Below are 14639 nucleotides of genomic sequence, written 5' to 3'. Positions count from 1 at the left end.
CTAGGGAGGTGGGGGGCTCTCCCACCTGGAGGCATTCAAGATGCAGCTGGATAGCCATCTCAGAGAGAAGGTTCAACTTGGAGTCCTGCCCTGAGCAGGGGGTTGGAGCCGATGGCCCTCTGGTCCCTTCCAACTTTATGATTCTATGATACCAAAGTTTCTGCCCCAATAAATTCATTAGACGTGTAGCATCTTAAAGACCAACAATGATATTCCTTATTGATGGCTTCGCTTTGCACCCAGTCTTGCTCCCAAGCAATGGGACTCAAGGAAACTCCCAGGCACAATTAAAATTGATTAAAAGGGGGAAATGCAGTAAAAGCATAACAGAATAAAAAATAAAGCCACCCCAGTCCAACAGAGCCACTAACAAGCCAAAGGTTTTCGTGAACAAAGAGGCTCTTGTCTGAGGCTTTGTGGACTGCATCAAATCTGGCTGGCAGATTATTCGCATTTATCTTGTGTTGTTCGCTGCAAGCCACTGACCTGTGACTTCCACCCTGTGGAAGGTGCTGTTATCACATCTCGCCCTGCAAACCGGATGCTAAGACAAGCTGCTGCTTGTGGGGTAGGCGGACGCCACCGCGCACTCCGGCCTGAGCAGTCTCTTGGTCGTGCTCATTGATTCGCCTCCAGAACTACTGCTCGGCTCTTGACAGGACGCAGGGCATTCGCCCGATCGGCGCTGCTAACCGCTGTGTTTCCCCTTTGGTCTCAGAGCTCCCCTCGTCTGAACACTTCAGCGTGGCCGACGCAACATGGCTGGCCCTCAACGTGGTGTCCGGAGGGGGCAGTTTCTCTAGTTCCCAGCCCATTGGCGTGACCAAGATCGCCAAGTCTGTGATAGCCCCGCTGGCCGAACAGAACATCTCCGTGTTCATGCTGTCCACCTATCAAACAGACTTCATCCTGGTAAGGAAACACTGTGCCAGCCAGCCGTGCAAAGGGCCCTGTTCCCTCTTTTCCAGCCATTTCAACCATTTAGAAGAGGGGGAAATGGCACAAAAGCTGGGAAACTACAGAATGGTGGGTGTTTGGGGGCTAGGAAGGGGAAACCCTGGCAGGCCAGATTTGTCTTCTGGGCTGAGACTGCACCCGAAATTTTAGCAAATGTGGCTGCCCCCATGAGCCACCAGAAACTAATAAACTAACAAAAATAGCCTGATGTACCTGGTGCTGCCTAATCTTGGAAGCTAAGCAGGGTCTGGCTGGGCTGAAACCTGGATGGGTGACTTGAGTCCTGTACTGACCAGGTGGTTGGACCCAATCGCCTGGTAGGGCCCTTCCAACTGCACGCTTCTATGAGAGTATTTTTTTCTCACGAGTAGGGCTTTCCCCCTCCATACTCAGGTACGTGAGCGAGACCTGCCCTTCGTGATGCATACTTTGGCTTCCGAGTTCACCATCCTGCGGGTCGTGAATGGGGAGACGGTGGCAGCCGACAGCCTGGGGATCGCCAACGGGTTTATGAAACCAAAACTGGGTAGGCCTGGCCCAATTTTACCCATATCTGAGCTCCTTTTCTGGTTCCCGCACATAAAGAATTGTTGTCCCTACTCCAGGGGTCTCAAACTTGCGGCCCACGGGCCAATGGTCGGGACGGGGGGGCACGGGGGAGGGCCCTGCAGCCTTCAAAGCGCCGGGGATGAGCGGCCCCCCACCACCGCGGTGGGAGAATCCTTGATGCGGCCCAGCCTCACCCAGACTCTACTTCCAGCGGGCCCCAGGGAAGTTGAGTTGGAGACCCCTGCCCTACTCTGTCTCAGCTTGGAGTTGAAAATCTGACCGGTGGGAGGACAGCTGTGTCCGTGTGCCGGGAGTTATCCCCTGGCGGCTACGTCCCCTCTGAGCAGGGAATGGATCCAACCCGCATGTAGCGCAATTGGTGCTAACAGTGTGTTCCTTTGGGAGGGGAAATTATGCAGGAATTCCAGGACTCCACCAGCCTGGGAGCATCTCAAGGGAACGGGAGGGCTTTCCGGCACTCCCTTCCCCACTCTGGCCCCAACAGCCCTCTGCCCCCAGACGCCTCCTCTCTGCCGTCCCCGCCACTGGGGGCCCGTTCACATGCCTGAACACCAAAGCGCAGAGAAGGCCGTCCGTGGGACCACGCCGTGGCCCTTGATGAGAGGAAAGCCATTTTGCCTGTGCACGGAAGTGCCTCCTCTTTCCCTGTGCAATGCTGGAGGCGAGTTCTCTTTCGCTCCCAGCCTTGGCTGGCGCATCACCAGGCAACCCTCCTCGGGCCCTCTTGATTCCGTTGCAAGTTTAGCACAACCAGAGGTCCACTGCCATCCTGTGGAGTCGGACAGCGAGGCTCCGTGCAGGCCAAGCCCTTGTCCGTGGGTAAACGGCCTCGGGCGGTGCCAGCAGGGCAAAGGTTTTGCAGCTCCCTGCACACGGAACACTAGCCCTTCAGGGAAAAGGGTTCCAAGAAACCTTCTCCCTGACATGCTACCTTTCCATGTGGAGGAGATGTTTTAGTTTGGGGTTGAATGGAGACACATTCAGCCATGTGAAGTGGAGCAGCCCAGCTGCCAATCTCAGCATGTCAGGAAAAGCAAAGCCTCACTCTTCTCTCTCTGTGTCTCTCCCCCTCTTTCAGTTCAGAGGCCGGTCATCCATCCTCTTTCTAGTCCAAGCAACATGTTCTGCGTCACCAGCTTGGACCCCGATACCCTTCCCTCCGTTGCTACACTCCTTATGGACGTCATGTTTTACTCCAATGGGTATGTTCAGACAGGGGAAGTGTAAAAGGAAATACCTTGGTCTACTCGCACTGTTAACCCACATCCCCTCACAAGGTTTGGCCTTCCTTCTGATCGTTTTAAGCTCCGCTTTTCAGCAGGACTCTGACATCGTCCTTGCTGCGCCTGAAGCCGGTCCTTGATACGCTTCCTTCCAAAACGCTTCCTGTTTTAATATCTCTGCATGCATCCATTAGATCCTTTGAAAAGCATTTTCGATCTCTCACATTTCTAAAGCGAGGGAATTGTCCTGAAAGATTCAATTTGCAAATGGTAAACTGTATGAACCGGATGCGGACCGTTTGCAGGCCTGCTCTTTGGAAACCCCACTCTGACCGTGGGGCATGAGGACGGTCCGTTCCTGGCGACCCGTGGCATCAATCCCAGCTCAGAGGGCGTCAGGATTTTGAGACGGTGGCTTGGTTCCCTCTGTGCAGCCAAGCCAGAGAGGAGGACGGATCCAGAGTGCAGAGGGGCTGCTGGAGGACCCGGAGCATGCGCAGGGCCGTCTCCTGGCTGGTTTGAGGCGCCCTCCGCAAAGGGGCTTCCAGCAGCCCTTCTGTGCATCCGTGCGCACTTGCATCCTGCAGGAGCCACCACTGAAATGTGCGAGAATTCAGCCAAGCTGGTCTCATGCCCAGGATGCACTGAGGAATTCAAACAGTCGCCTGCGGGCGCAGCTGCACTGCCTGAGCACCGGGTTGGGGGGGGGGCCTTTAAGGGGAGCCCAGACAGATTCTGAATGGAATTTTTGGGTCTGGTGCAAGAAATACAGAGGGCTTCTGCAGGGGGTGTCCATCTTTTGCTTGAAGTTGTCCAGGTGTATTCATCCCTCCATGAGAACTAGTGTGTTACATTAAGGTTTTAAAAAACCTGAGCGTCAAGCAAGACAACCAGGAGACAAATCTTTGCCAGGAATTCATCCGCTGGTGTGAGGCGTGGATTGCCATCTCAGCCTCCCCCATCTCTAAGGGAGTATATAACCTGGGACTACCTTATAGGGTTGTTGTAAAGCTTGCATGTTAATACAGGCAGTCATTTCAGCATGCTGCAGGCACGATCTAAATGCCCATTAGCAAGCCTGACGATAATACGTGCTATTCCTCTGCAAAGAGGAAGAGGCAGCGATGCCCATGGGGTGTGGGACGAGGCATTCCAGGTGGGGAAGTGTGCTTGTCTCTCGCATTTCCTGAGAACAAAGTCTTCGTAATGCCAGCAGCTCCACCTTTGCTCCTGAGACCGCCAAAGTGACACTGCCATGTGCCTTTCCTGACTGTTCTTTTATTTCTTAAGATGTTTGTTTCGCCAAAAAAGCCAGTGGGTTTTGCTGGAGAAGCTGAGGGCTGCAGAAAATCCATCTTTATTTGGATTCCAAAGCCTGTTTGTGCATTGCAGAACAGATTCTGGCAAAGCTATTAGGCAAAATTGCATGTTTCTTAGGAGAAATGAGCTTGCATTTTGGGTGGGCTTTAAAAATAAAAACACTTTTTAAAAAACCCGGTGGAGGAACAGGACAGAGCAAACTTCAGACAGGAAAAAGGAGAAACCAAAATAGAGATTTTCACCTATAAGTGCTGCTTGTTTATAAACATGCATACAAAGCATATTTCCACAAGAGTTTATGTAGCAATAAAATAAGCTCAAAGACAAGCCGATCTCTTTCAAAGAGCAGCAGAAATGGCTTTCCTCTATTTGGAAGGAGGCTGCGCAAAACCTTATTTATACCTCTGACCTTGCCTGGCACAGTGCTGGGATTGCCCGAATCGCTTCCGCAGCGCTAACCACTCTGGCCCTCTCTCGTCCCCAGAGTAAAAGAACCAGCGGCCGGCCATGAAAGCGCCGGGCACATTCACTTCTTCTCCTTTTCTCTCATCGAGGGTTATATTTCCTTAGTGATGGATGTTCAGACACAGAAAAGGTGAGGTCCCGCTCCGGCTTGATAAATGTCATGCAGTTGTGTGCATTCAGTGAGCAAGTCGATCAAAGGTTGGCGTCCCAGAAGCTTTAAGGCTTCTCATGTCCTCCTCAGAACAACCCGACAGCTTGTTCCTTTGTACTATCAAGGCGTCCCCAGCTTAGGCAGAACCTGCTCCAGATTCTCCTATCCATGACAGCCCTGGTCAGCTCTGGCAAATTCACGACTGTGGATGGGTGGATTGGGGCCCATCCACCTCATACTTGGCCTTCCTCTTCTTCTGCCGTTGACTGTCCCTAGCAGGATGGTCTTCTGAAACGAATTTGGCCTTCAGATGGCCTTCAATGTGGATAAGTGCAAGGTCTTGCGCTTGGGGCACAGGAATGGGTGTCGTAAGTACAGGTTAGGGGACAAGTGGCTGGAGAGCAGCACTTGGGGTGCTGGTTGACTGCAGGCTGAACATGATGCGGTGGTCAAGAGGGCCAACGCCACCCTTGGTTGCATAGCCAGAAGTGTGGCTTCTAGATCAAGAGAGGTATTACTACCACTCTACACGACTCTGGTGCGCCCACAACTGGAGTATTGTGCTCAGTTTTGGGCCCCTCATTACAGGAAGGATATAGCCAGGTTGGAGTCAGTGCAGCGCAGGGCCACAAGGTTGGTGGCCGGTTTGCAGGGGATGCCGTATGAGGCGAGACTGAGGGAACTGGGTCTCTTCAGTCTGGAGAAGAGGAGACTCAGAGAGGATCTGTTGGCAACATACAGGTATGTGAGGGGATGCCACACGGAGGTGGGTAGAGACCTGTTCTCCCCTGCAGGGGAAGGCAGGACGCGCTCCAAGGGAGCAAAGCTCAGGGAGCCAAGGTTCAATTTGGATGCCAGGAAGCACTTCCTGACAGTCAGGACCCCGAGGGTGTGGAATGGGCTTCCCCGGGAGGTCATTGAGGCCCCATCACCGAGGGTGTTCAAAGATAGGCTGGACATGCACGTGGTGGGCATGTCGTGAGCGGAGCCAGCTGGAGCCGGGGGTCAAACTAGATGGCCCGGGAGGTCCCTTCTGTCTGTGTTCTGCGTTTCTCTATGCCCTTAGTCTGCCAGCTTCAGAAACTTAAACTGTTTGACAAACTTATATGAGCCATGTGGAGCTAATCCAAAATGGCACTCGGGTGACAGCATCTTTCTTTGCCCAGAGTTATTGATTCAGGGCAAAACTTGTGAATCCAAAGACACTTGGATAAAACAGCCTCCTATTTTGTTCTTCCCTCGGTGCTCTCTTTCTTTCAGGTTCCCCAACAATTTGTTGTTTACAAGCGCGTCGGGAGAACTCTGGAAGATGGTTCGCATCGGAGGGCAGCCCCTCGGCTTTGGTATGTCACGTCGTAATGCTCAGCCGATGGGATCTTCCAAACCAAACCCTGGTCCTTCCATCGCAGAAGCCTTGTTATCATGGCAGGAATTGCCTGCCTTCCTTTTGCATGGAACCCAGGGTTGCTTCCAAGGGTCTGTTCAGCTCTGTTTCATTCTCACAACAACTCTACAAGGTAGGTTAGGCTGAGAGTGAGTGGCTGACCCAGAATCCTTTGTGGCAGACAGAACTACCGCCCCGTTCTTGCAGGTGTCCAACGCTCATACCACGAACCTTTCAGTTTCCCTTTCTGTTTATTCCCGTCTGTGATTGCTGGAAGCTTACCCTTTGTCTCTGTAATGTGTCCCTAAACCACTGCCTCTAAACAGTGCTTAAAGCTACAGCCAGTTCCAATTTCTGCTGCTGTTCTAGGGAGCTTAGGAGTCAGAATGTGCCAGCCCATTCTTACCCTATTCCGACTGTTGGCTTTTTTGAAAGCCTGATTCAAGGTGTCACGCACGAGGGAGGGCCGGTTCGTCTCACGCAGCCTTCTCTGCCCACAGTGTCTGACGAGCTGCCCACACAAAACCCATCAGCAGGATGCGAGCGCAAGAGCACCCCTGCCCATGCTCCCCAGCAACAGGTGCACATGGGCACACTGCCCCATTACTGGTGCAGCACAAAACCATGAGGACTAGGAGCCATCACTGCTGTTAGTTATTCTCTTTAAGACCCTAAAACCACTAATCCTCCAAAAGAGCAATCCCTCTCCATGCACACCATTCTGGCCGCCTTTCATAATCACTGTTTTGAATCCCTCCACCACCTATGCCTACCCTCGTGCCAGCTGGCAGGATCGTCTTGGTGGTGGCCCCCAGACTTCTGGACTGTGGGCCCAGTTCGCACCTCCATCGTCCATTTTTGTTTGCTTTGTTTAAGAAAGTTGGTGGGGGCTCTATAAGGAACCCCAGGGGAGCCGTTGAGTCGCTTCAGGGACAGGATTTGTCTCCGGAGCATCTGATTTAGCACTTTAGCAGTGAAATTCCCGTGTGGATGCAACCTGTTTGTTTTGTGAAGCATTCTGGGCGAGCTCTCGTCCCTCTGCCAGCCAGGTGCAATCAAACCAGAACATGCGCCCTTGCTCCCTTTCCTTCAGGGCCGCCGGTCTCCTCCTGTCAGCCAGAAATGCTCTGAACAGTGCAGCGGTCCAGGTGGCCTCTGGTCCAAAGAGGATTCTTTCCCATGCGTCCCACATCTTTAAGTCCAGCGGCTTCCCTTTGTGCCACACTCTCCGTGCAACAAAGATGATATACTCCGTGGGCTGCGTGATCACTGAGGGCCCATTTAACCATCCTCATGTACATTCACCAAGACCCTGAGCAAAAGCAAACACCAAGGAGAGAGAGAGAGAGAGAGAGAGAGAGAGAGAGAGAGAGAGAGAGAGAGAGAGAGAGAGCGAGCGCAACTGACAGCAATAAACAGGCGAGCTTTTGCAAGCCTCCGTTTTCCAGAGAGCGAGGGGGAAACAGTGTCGATTCGCCCCATCTTTCTGCATACTCCTGCCCCTGCAGGAGGGTTAAAGTCCAGCTTTCAGGGGACAAGATCCTGGTTTTACGCTCTGGGTACAAGGTGCTCCTGATGCCGGGGAGTCCGAGTTCTGGACTGATCTCCTTTTTCAAAGTGGGAGCGATGATAACGGCTGCCCGAGCGCAGGGTGGGACTTGGCTTGGTCGACCCCAGGATCTGGGCCCATTTCCCCCTGTAGCCTGTCTCTTCGCTGGGGGTGGAGGTACCCCCTCTAGGAAAGGAGATCAATGCCTGCTTTGCACAAAAATGACCCACAAGAAGTTTGGGTCATCCTGGCTGGACTCCTCTTAGCAGCAAAAGCAGCTTCTGTAACCAGGGCACCAGCAGGAGAAGAAAAATCATGATTCCCGACATGTTTGAGAGTGCAAAGCCAGGCATCTGATCTGGAAGCAGTGCCAGAGTGTCTGTTGATAACCAAAAGGCGGGCTTTTTTTAACCTTCCAGTTTTATGGTCACACAAGTAGAGATTTTCAAAGGAGGTGGCAATTGTGTGTGTGTGGCGGCGGGGTAGGATAGTCACCTGCCTGTCCCCAACTCCAGGCAACCCTCTGTTCCTGCTCCACCCCATGCGTTCTGCGTGACAATTCAGCTCTCATGCTCAGCTCTCTTTCTCCCAGGGACTTTTCGTCCCCAAACCTGTTTTCCTTCCTCTTCGCCTTCCTCCCTTTTCCTTTCTTTGTTGCCTGCTTTCATCTCTCTCCTCAGTCTCACAGCCAGCCTATCATCCACAACGCATTTTGAGGCACCCTAGCTGTGCATCTCTTGATTTTATTTCAAATTCAATGTATGGAGGCAAAGATGGAGAAATTGTGGTAACAGACTGCTGACATTTTGCAGCGGAATCTGGCTGGGGACTGGGAAATTAATTTGGGGTGAGCACCATATTCACCTGTGCCTTGCTTTTGGATCAGCACTCCTGTCAAAGTTTGCAAGCATCTTCTGCTGTAAAACATGCCATGTTTTAGGTGTGCGAGTGAAAGGACTCATTAAAAAAACGACCAGCCGTTCCCTTTTGCATTTCTTCCAAGCAATTGCAAACGAATTGCAGTGCAACAGGAACAGCGCATTTGACTGATCAGCAGTGGGGTGGAAAAAATATCTGAGCTTGGTTGGGTGAGAAATGAACTGCCATTTCTTACTTTCTAAATTTGCATGGAAAGTTTTATATGGTTTGCAAATTTTATACGGTTGTTCTGTTCTGGCTACCTAGCAATTCTGTGCCAAGGGGCTTTCGTGCCTGCTTTTCCACCACCAGGAATCCAACAAAACCCAAGTAAAATAGGCCTTACGCTAAGGCCTTTACTCCCAAAGGTGAAGCGTGAAATCTATCAGGACTGGTTTGCTTAAGTCAAAATTCATGTTGAACCAAAGTTCCTGTTCCAAAACTCTTTAACAGAAAGCCCCTACCAGGGCGTTTTATTTTATGTTTGCATTTATGCGTTTACTGTAAGCAATTAACTGTCAGCTGAGTGTAGATCGCTTGGCCATGGCCCACAAACACAGGGCCAGAACAAAAGATTTTGCAGTCCCGAAAGTTAAATCCTTCTTAGAGTCGCTTAGTAAAAGACCATCATCTTTCCATCCAGCTCAGCAGGGGAAGGATATATAGTTTCCTAATTTCAGAATAAATGTGGCATTCTAAAATAAAACCAGTTATGTCTTCCAGGTCTAAAGAGATACAAAAACAAACTCTGCCTCTCTTGGGAATTCCCTGAACTGCCAAAGGAAGTACATTTAGCCCAGGCAAAAGCAGTTCTCATTTTAGTTGTAGGTAAATCAACCAAATATGGTGGGAAGGGACTGAATGAGTGGAAATTTTACTTGCTAGGCAACTGGAAATGCCGCTCTTTGTGACTGCGTTTCAGCCTCTTCAAGGCCTTGCCGCAGAACTAGCTTTGCTCTGTCATAGCCCAGCAAGAGTAAAAGGATGTCGAAAACCCCAAACTCTCTTTCTTCCACTGCAGATATCACAAATTCAAACATTTGCTTAAATATCACCTTTAGCTCCCCCAAAAGAGGACTAATTTAAGGGTTTCTACTTTTATAGACAGCAGTCCCAGCGCAGCACAAACTGTTGCCAGTTCAGTGGAAACCAGGACAAAGAGAAGTTCATGCATTTCAAAAAGGGAAAGGAAAAAGTCTAGCAGTTTCTCTTCAAAAGAGGCATGATGAGAGAAATTCGCAGTATCCCAGGGATAAAACACTTACATCCAACTGTTTCTAAGTGCCTACCTTGATTCTGAGACGTATTTTTATCTTATCAGAGCCGTGGGCAGAATCCACTGTTCCTTGTCCATTATTGCTTAAGGTCTTAAGGGTTTCCTGTGTGCCTCAGGAGTGCCAAAATTGCAATTGGATGCTAAGAATACAGTAAGAAGGCATATTTGATGGTATGGTGGGCTTCCCGACTCTTTGCTTTCCCACAGACTAAAATACATGGCAAAGTGAGCCGGTTCTGACCTCTGGTTTTGTAAGTTAGGTGCACGTGTGCTAAGGAAATCAAACCCACCTGAATTCTTGGTATTCGTTAAGACGTGCCAATTGATTCCATCCATTTGTGGATTTCTGATACAACCAATGCAGGGCCCTGGTTAAGAGACTCGCATCCGTATGTGGAACCAGCTCCATTTCTTTGTAGGCGGCCCTTCATAGAGAGCATTGCAGGAATCTCACCTGAAGTTGCCCAGGCACGAAGCACTGGGACTAGACCACATTCTCCTTTAGTAACTTGGGTTTGTCACGAGCTGCATTTTCTCTTCTCTTCCTCCTAGATGAGTGTGGGATTGTGGCACGGATCTCTGAACCTCTGGCTGCAGCTGATATCCCAGCCTATTACATCAGTACTTTTAAATTCGATCATGCACTGGTAAGCCCGAGGAAGTTCTCTTCTGCACTTTGCTTCTGCAGGATTAGTGGCAGAGGACTTTCCCCGAAGGGTGGACTAGCCTGCCAGGAGATGCATCACATAGGTTGCCTTCTTCTAGAGGGCATTAAAATGTGCCACTTGCAACAGGTCTTCCCAGACTAGCTCTATTTAATATGCCTGCTTTTGGTTTAAATTTGATTTTTGGTCTGTAAGCCTATGGGAATGGGATGGTACAAAAAAAAAAATCACATTTGAATAAAAAAATTAAAAAGGGAAGCAGGAAACAACCTGTGACTTTTGGCAGGGAATCTCCTGGAATGCCACTCTTTCCTTGAGGGCCTTAAAGCAGTGGCTGAAGGAAGCTCTCCAGATGTTTTGGAATTCTACTCCCAGGAGACCCTGCCACGTGGCCCATGGTGGACCTTGGGAGATGAGGCCTGAAACATCTCAGGATCTTTGTTCAAGTGCTGCTTAAGCATCTTCCCTTCAGAAGGAAGGTCTAAGCATTCAGCCCGTGCAGTCCAATTCAACAGCCGCATACATTTCTGGGCAGCTGCTGGAGAAAAACCAGCAATGTGTTTTCCTTGTTGGAAAAAAGTCCTTTTGGATTTTGTACCTCAAGGTCCCAAAGCTCAGACCAGGCAAGCAGACCCAACCTGGTTATACCAGGTGTTCGCATGCCATTTCTGAAGTTTGCATCCTCCTTCTGGTGTCACAAGTTTGTCTAATGTCTGGTCTTGCCTGGATGAGTTATGTGTATTTTCCACCCCAACAAAACTCCATCCAATTGCCGCAATTGTATGCATTACCTTCCCCATTAAAATGCATTAAGCCCCTTTTGACATCTTGACCTTTTAACCCATTAAAAGCTCGAGCAGCAAAACCAAGCTGCCTTCCCTTCTTCGCTTCGGTCTTTTTTTCTCTCTATTCCAGCCTGGACACTCTAAAGTGTACACAGAGCAAAAAAGTCAACATGATCTCAGATAGTGAAGGTCAAACGGCGAGGTCCATTTAGCTTGTTTTCTTGAACATTAACCACACTGATAAGTGTCTCAACACCTGTCTTAAAGCTAACACACTGGCCTATTTCTCACTGGTGTGATCAAGAGTGTCTGGCCGGAAGGTCTGTATCACGAGCTCCAGCACCTGAGATTATCTGCGTAGGAAAGCAGTGAGTCAGGAAGATCCAGACCCAAATGCGCTTTCCTGATAATGTTTTACTTTAGCGGCACATGTTTTTATTTGCTAAGAACCTTTCTCATGCTGTGATCCAAAAGTGCCTCTTAAAAGATGCAGAGAAGAAAACGGGTGGGAACTGGTGGAAGTCGCAGGACGGGTGAGAGAAGTTGTAGCTTAGACTGTATAATTATCTGTCTGGTGGCAGATTTCCGGCTTCCCACACTGCTGTACTTTCCACATTATGTGGGAGAGGAGAAGGATCCGAGGTTGGATCCGAAACCCTGAAAAATCCCAGGGGCCCTAGGATTGCTCTGTTGCTCTGTCAGGGTGTAATCAGTTGAACAGGTTTCTATTTTTCCAACTGTTCCTTTGAAAACTAAAATAAAGGGCTTCTAGAATAAGGGGAGAAAGCAGCAGCTGGCACAGAACAGGGATTCTACCTTTTTCACACAAGGAAGGAAGGCCTCTTTTGAGAGAACACTTCTGCAACACAGGAAAAAGCAGCAGCATTTTTCCTCTAGATGTTTCTCCCAGCCCATGTCGCTACCCTGCGTCACGTGAGGGGCCGCTTTCATGAGTCAAAAGGGGGGGGGGGTCTCAGTAAAGCTGGAAAAGAAGAAGGACGGAGCACTTGATTTCCTCTTAGACAACCTGTTGCTTTTGTATGGCTTTGTGACCAACCCGAAAGTGGAGTAAACCGGCAGGAAGAACGAACACGGTGTACCGAGCTGTTCGCTCCCCACCCGGAATAATTCCTGGCTCTTTGGGGAGGCCAAAGGAGTGTCTCTGCTTGCTTTGTTCAAGGACAGAGTTGGTCCGTTGTCTCAAACGCAGGCGCTGCGTCATCTGAAAATAATGGCTTGGCTCCAGACGTCGTCAGGCGCGCAGTGCGCCTGTTGAAATCCATGGGGTATGAGCCCTGTTGGCCTGACCCAACTCAATCTGGTTGCAACCCAGTTCCTTTGTTTTGTCCAAACTATTTTGTTCCGGTGCAGAAGCAGCCCGTGCTGCGTATTGGCTTATGTAGAAGAAAGGCCTGGGACGCCCCGCCTTTGCCAGACTCCAGTGCTTTTTTCTAAGCAGATGCGAAATTGCACACCGAGGGGACCCGACACTGTAGGTCTCCTGAAACCTCAGAGCTGGGGCGCCGACGGCTGGGCCACAGGGCTGCAAGGCCCATGCTGCTGGTCATCCCGGGTGACACTGGGGCTCAGCAGGGGAGAGGGGGTGCTTGGGAACAGCGGCCAGGTAGGGCAGCTGCTGTTGGCTTTCCCACCTCTAGATGGCTGAAAATGGCTGTCGATCCGTGCCAGGAAAAATGCTAGGCATGGAGCTGTGGCAGCAATGGCAGCGCCAAGTCCCCGGAGTTCAAATACTCGCTTGCAACAAAGACTCCACCAGTCCTTTATCCCAACCCTTGACTTGGAGACCTTCACTCCATTTCCCCGCTAATCTGGACGGCTTCAGCAGCCAGTCGACTCGCATGTTTTACCTGCAGATTTGTAGGTTTCCATCTTAATTTACCATTTTGTTCCTTGCAGGTACCAGAAGAAAATATCAACAGCGTTATCAATGCACTCCAAGTCAGTCAAGCCGAAAAACACTAGGAAGCGTTTGAAGGAGGCCCTGGGAGCATTTGACGACAAGGATTTCTTCTCAGTATTTTCGGGATGGGGGTGGGATTTGATTTTTTATTATTATTCCAAAGAGAGCATGGGAGAAAAATTGCCGTGCCATGAAGAAAATGAGAAACGAAAGACTGCTGAATAGGCAAATAACTTCCAGTAGCTTTTAAGAAAATTATTTTTAAAAAATTATCTTCAAGAGGAGGGAAGTGAAGGAGGATTTTTTGGCATTAAAAAACTGTGAAGGTTTCCCGATGTTCAGCTCCGAAGCAAAATTTAACCACATTGTTTCCCCCACCCACCCTTTTGCTGCCATGCCAGGAAGGCAAGGGGTTCCAAAACACATTGCAGTTCTGGCTTACCAGGAAGGAGGCCCCTGCCCTGGTGCTCCCAGCTGCCGAGCAGGAGAGCTAGAGCAGCTAGCGATGGTAGGCCAGCCAAGCATGAAGCGCTGCAGCCCAGCCTGGCCTTCTGCCTGGTCCCTCCTCTAAGACATCGGGGCTTGAACTTGACTGGTGGATCCAGGTTTGCCAGAGGGATGGCCAGCCGGGGTCCAGACGCAGCACAACCTGCTTCCGCCCTGGTATGTTTCTGGTCCTTTTAGCTGCTCCAGCGGCAAAGGGAGCCACTTGCAGAACCCGCATGAGATCCAGCCTCCGATCCCCGTTTTGCACAAGCACAGGCAGTACTTGTGGGGTTCAAGATGTAGCGAGCCCCTTGGGAGGGGAAAGAACCACCCTAGACGTGCGCAGAGCACTCTGGGATACACGGCAGCACGGATCGCCATTGCTGCCCGTTTCCAGGGAGGGCTTGCCAACCTGTTCAGTCTGGGCCAGGTGTTGAATCTTTGCCAGGCCGGGCAAAAGGGGCAGCGGCAGTACTGGTAGGAAGGCATTAACTGTTGAAGAATGGTGGGCACGGCCAACTGATGGCGGCCTTTGCCTGGAAAAGCCGAATGGTGTGCCAACGGCCACGTCTGGGCAAGCTGGGCAAGTGGGAGCCGGGCAGGACCACCGCTGGACCATGTTGGAGAACTTCCCAGCAGCCCGTGCCCTTGGCGTTAGCAACAGCCTCCTCACATGCCGTTTTCGTACCACAGCGTCAGAGAAAAGTGAGGGCGTCTCTTTTGCTGGTGGAGTCAATGCTGAGGACTGGGAGGCCAGGAGACGGGTGCAAAACCTTCTCTGTGTCACTGCAACCGTGTGCTGCTGATGGAGCTTTCTGCGTCTCCAATACATCTTTGCTGCAAAGTCTAACTTAGTCCTCCTGGCTGGCAAGGGGGTCGGGGTGCAAGATGGGTGGCAGCAAGTGGCTGTGGAAAAGCCCCCGTTTTCCACACGTGCATGCAATCTCTAGGGGAAAATACGACCCGGCA

The 14639-nt window shown here is 50.8% G+C and overlaps 1 protein-coding gene across 2 annotated transcripts in view; it reads left to right on the top strand.

Moving 5' to 3' along the window:
• Positions 1-14520, top strand: part of CASTOR2 (cytosolic arginine sensor for mTORC1 subunit 2) — a 48215-nt gene extending 33695 nt beyond the window's left edge. For both annotated transcript variants that reach the window (XM_044430065.1, XM_044430066.1), the window contains 7 exons: positions 719-912; positions 1351-1483; positions 2606-2729; positions 4555-4665; positions 5947-6029; positions 10366-10460; positions 13181-14520. In XM_044430065.1, coding sequence (XP_044286000.1) covers positions 719-912; positions 1351-1483; positions 2606-2729; positions 4555-4665; positions 5947-6029; positions 10366-10460; positions 13181-13246 — 806 coding nt within the window. In that variant the 3' untranslated portion in view covers positions 13247-14520. The remainder of the gene's footprint in view (positions 1-718; positions 913-1350; positions 1484-2605; positions 2730-4554; positions 4666-5946; positions 6030-10365; positions 10461-13180) is intronic.
• Positions 14521-14639: the final 119 nt, after the last annotated feature.

Source organism: Varanus komodoensis, unplaced genomic scaffold (assembly GCF_004798865.1).
Source record: "Varanus komodoensis strain SLA01 unplaced genomic scaffold, ASM479886v1 scaffold20_1, whole genome shotgun sequence".
Taxonomy (NCBI): domain Eukaryota; kingdom Metazoa; phylum Chordata; class Lepidosauria; order Squamata; family Varanidae; genus Varanus; species Varanus komodoensis.
This window is presented reverse-complemented; position numbering and strand designations above follow the sequence as displayed.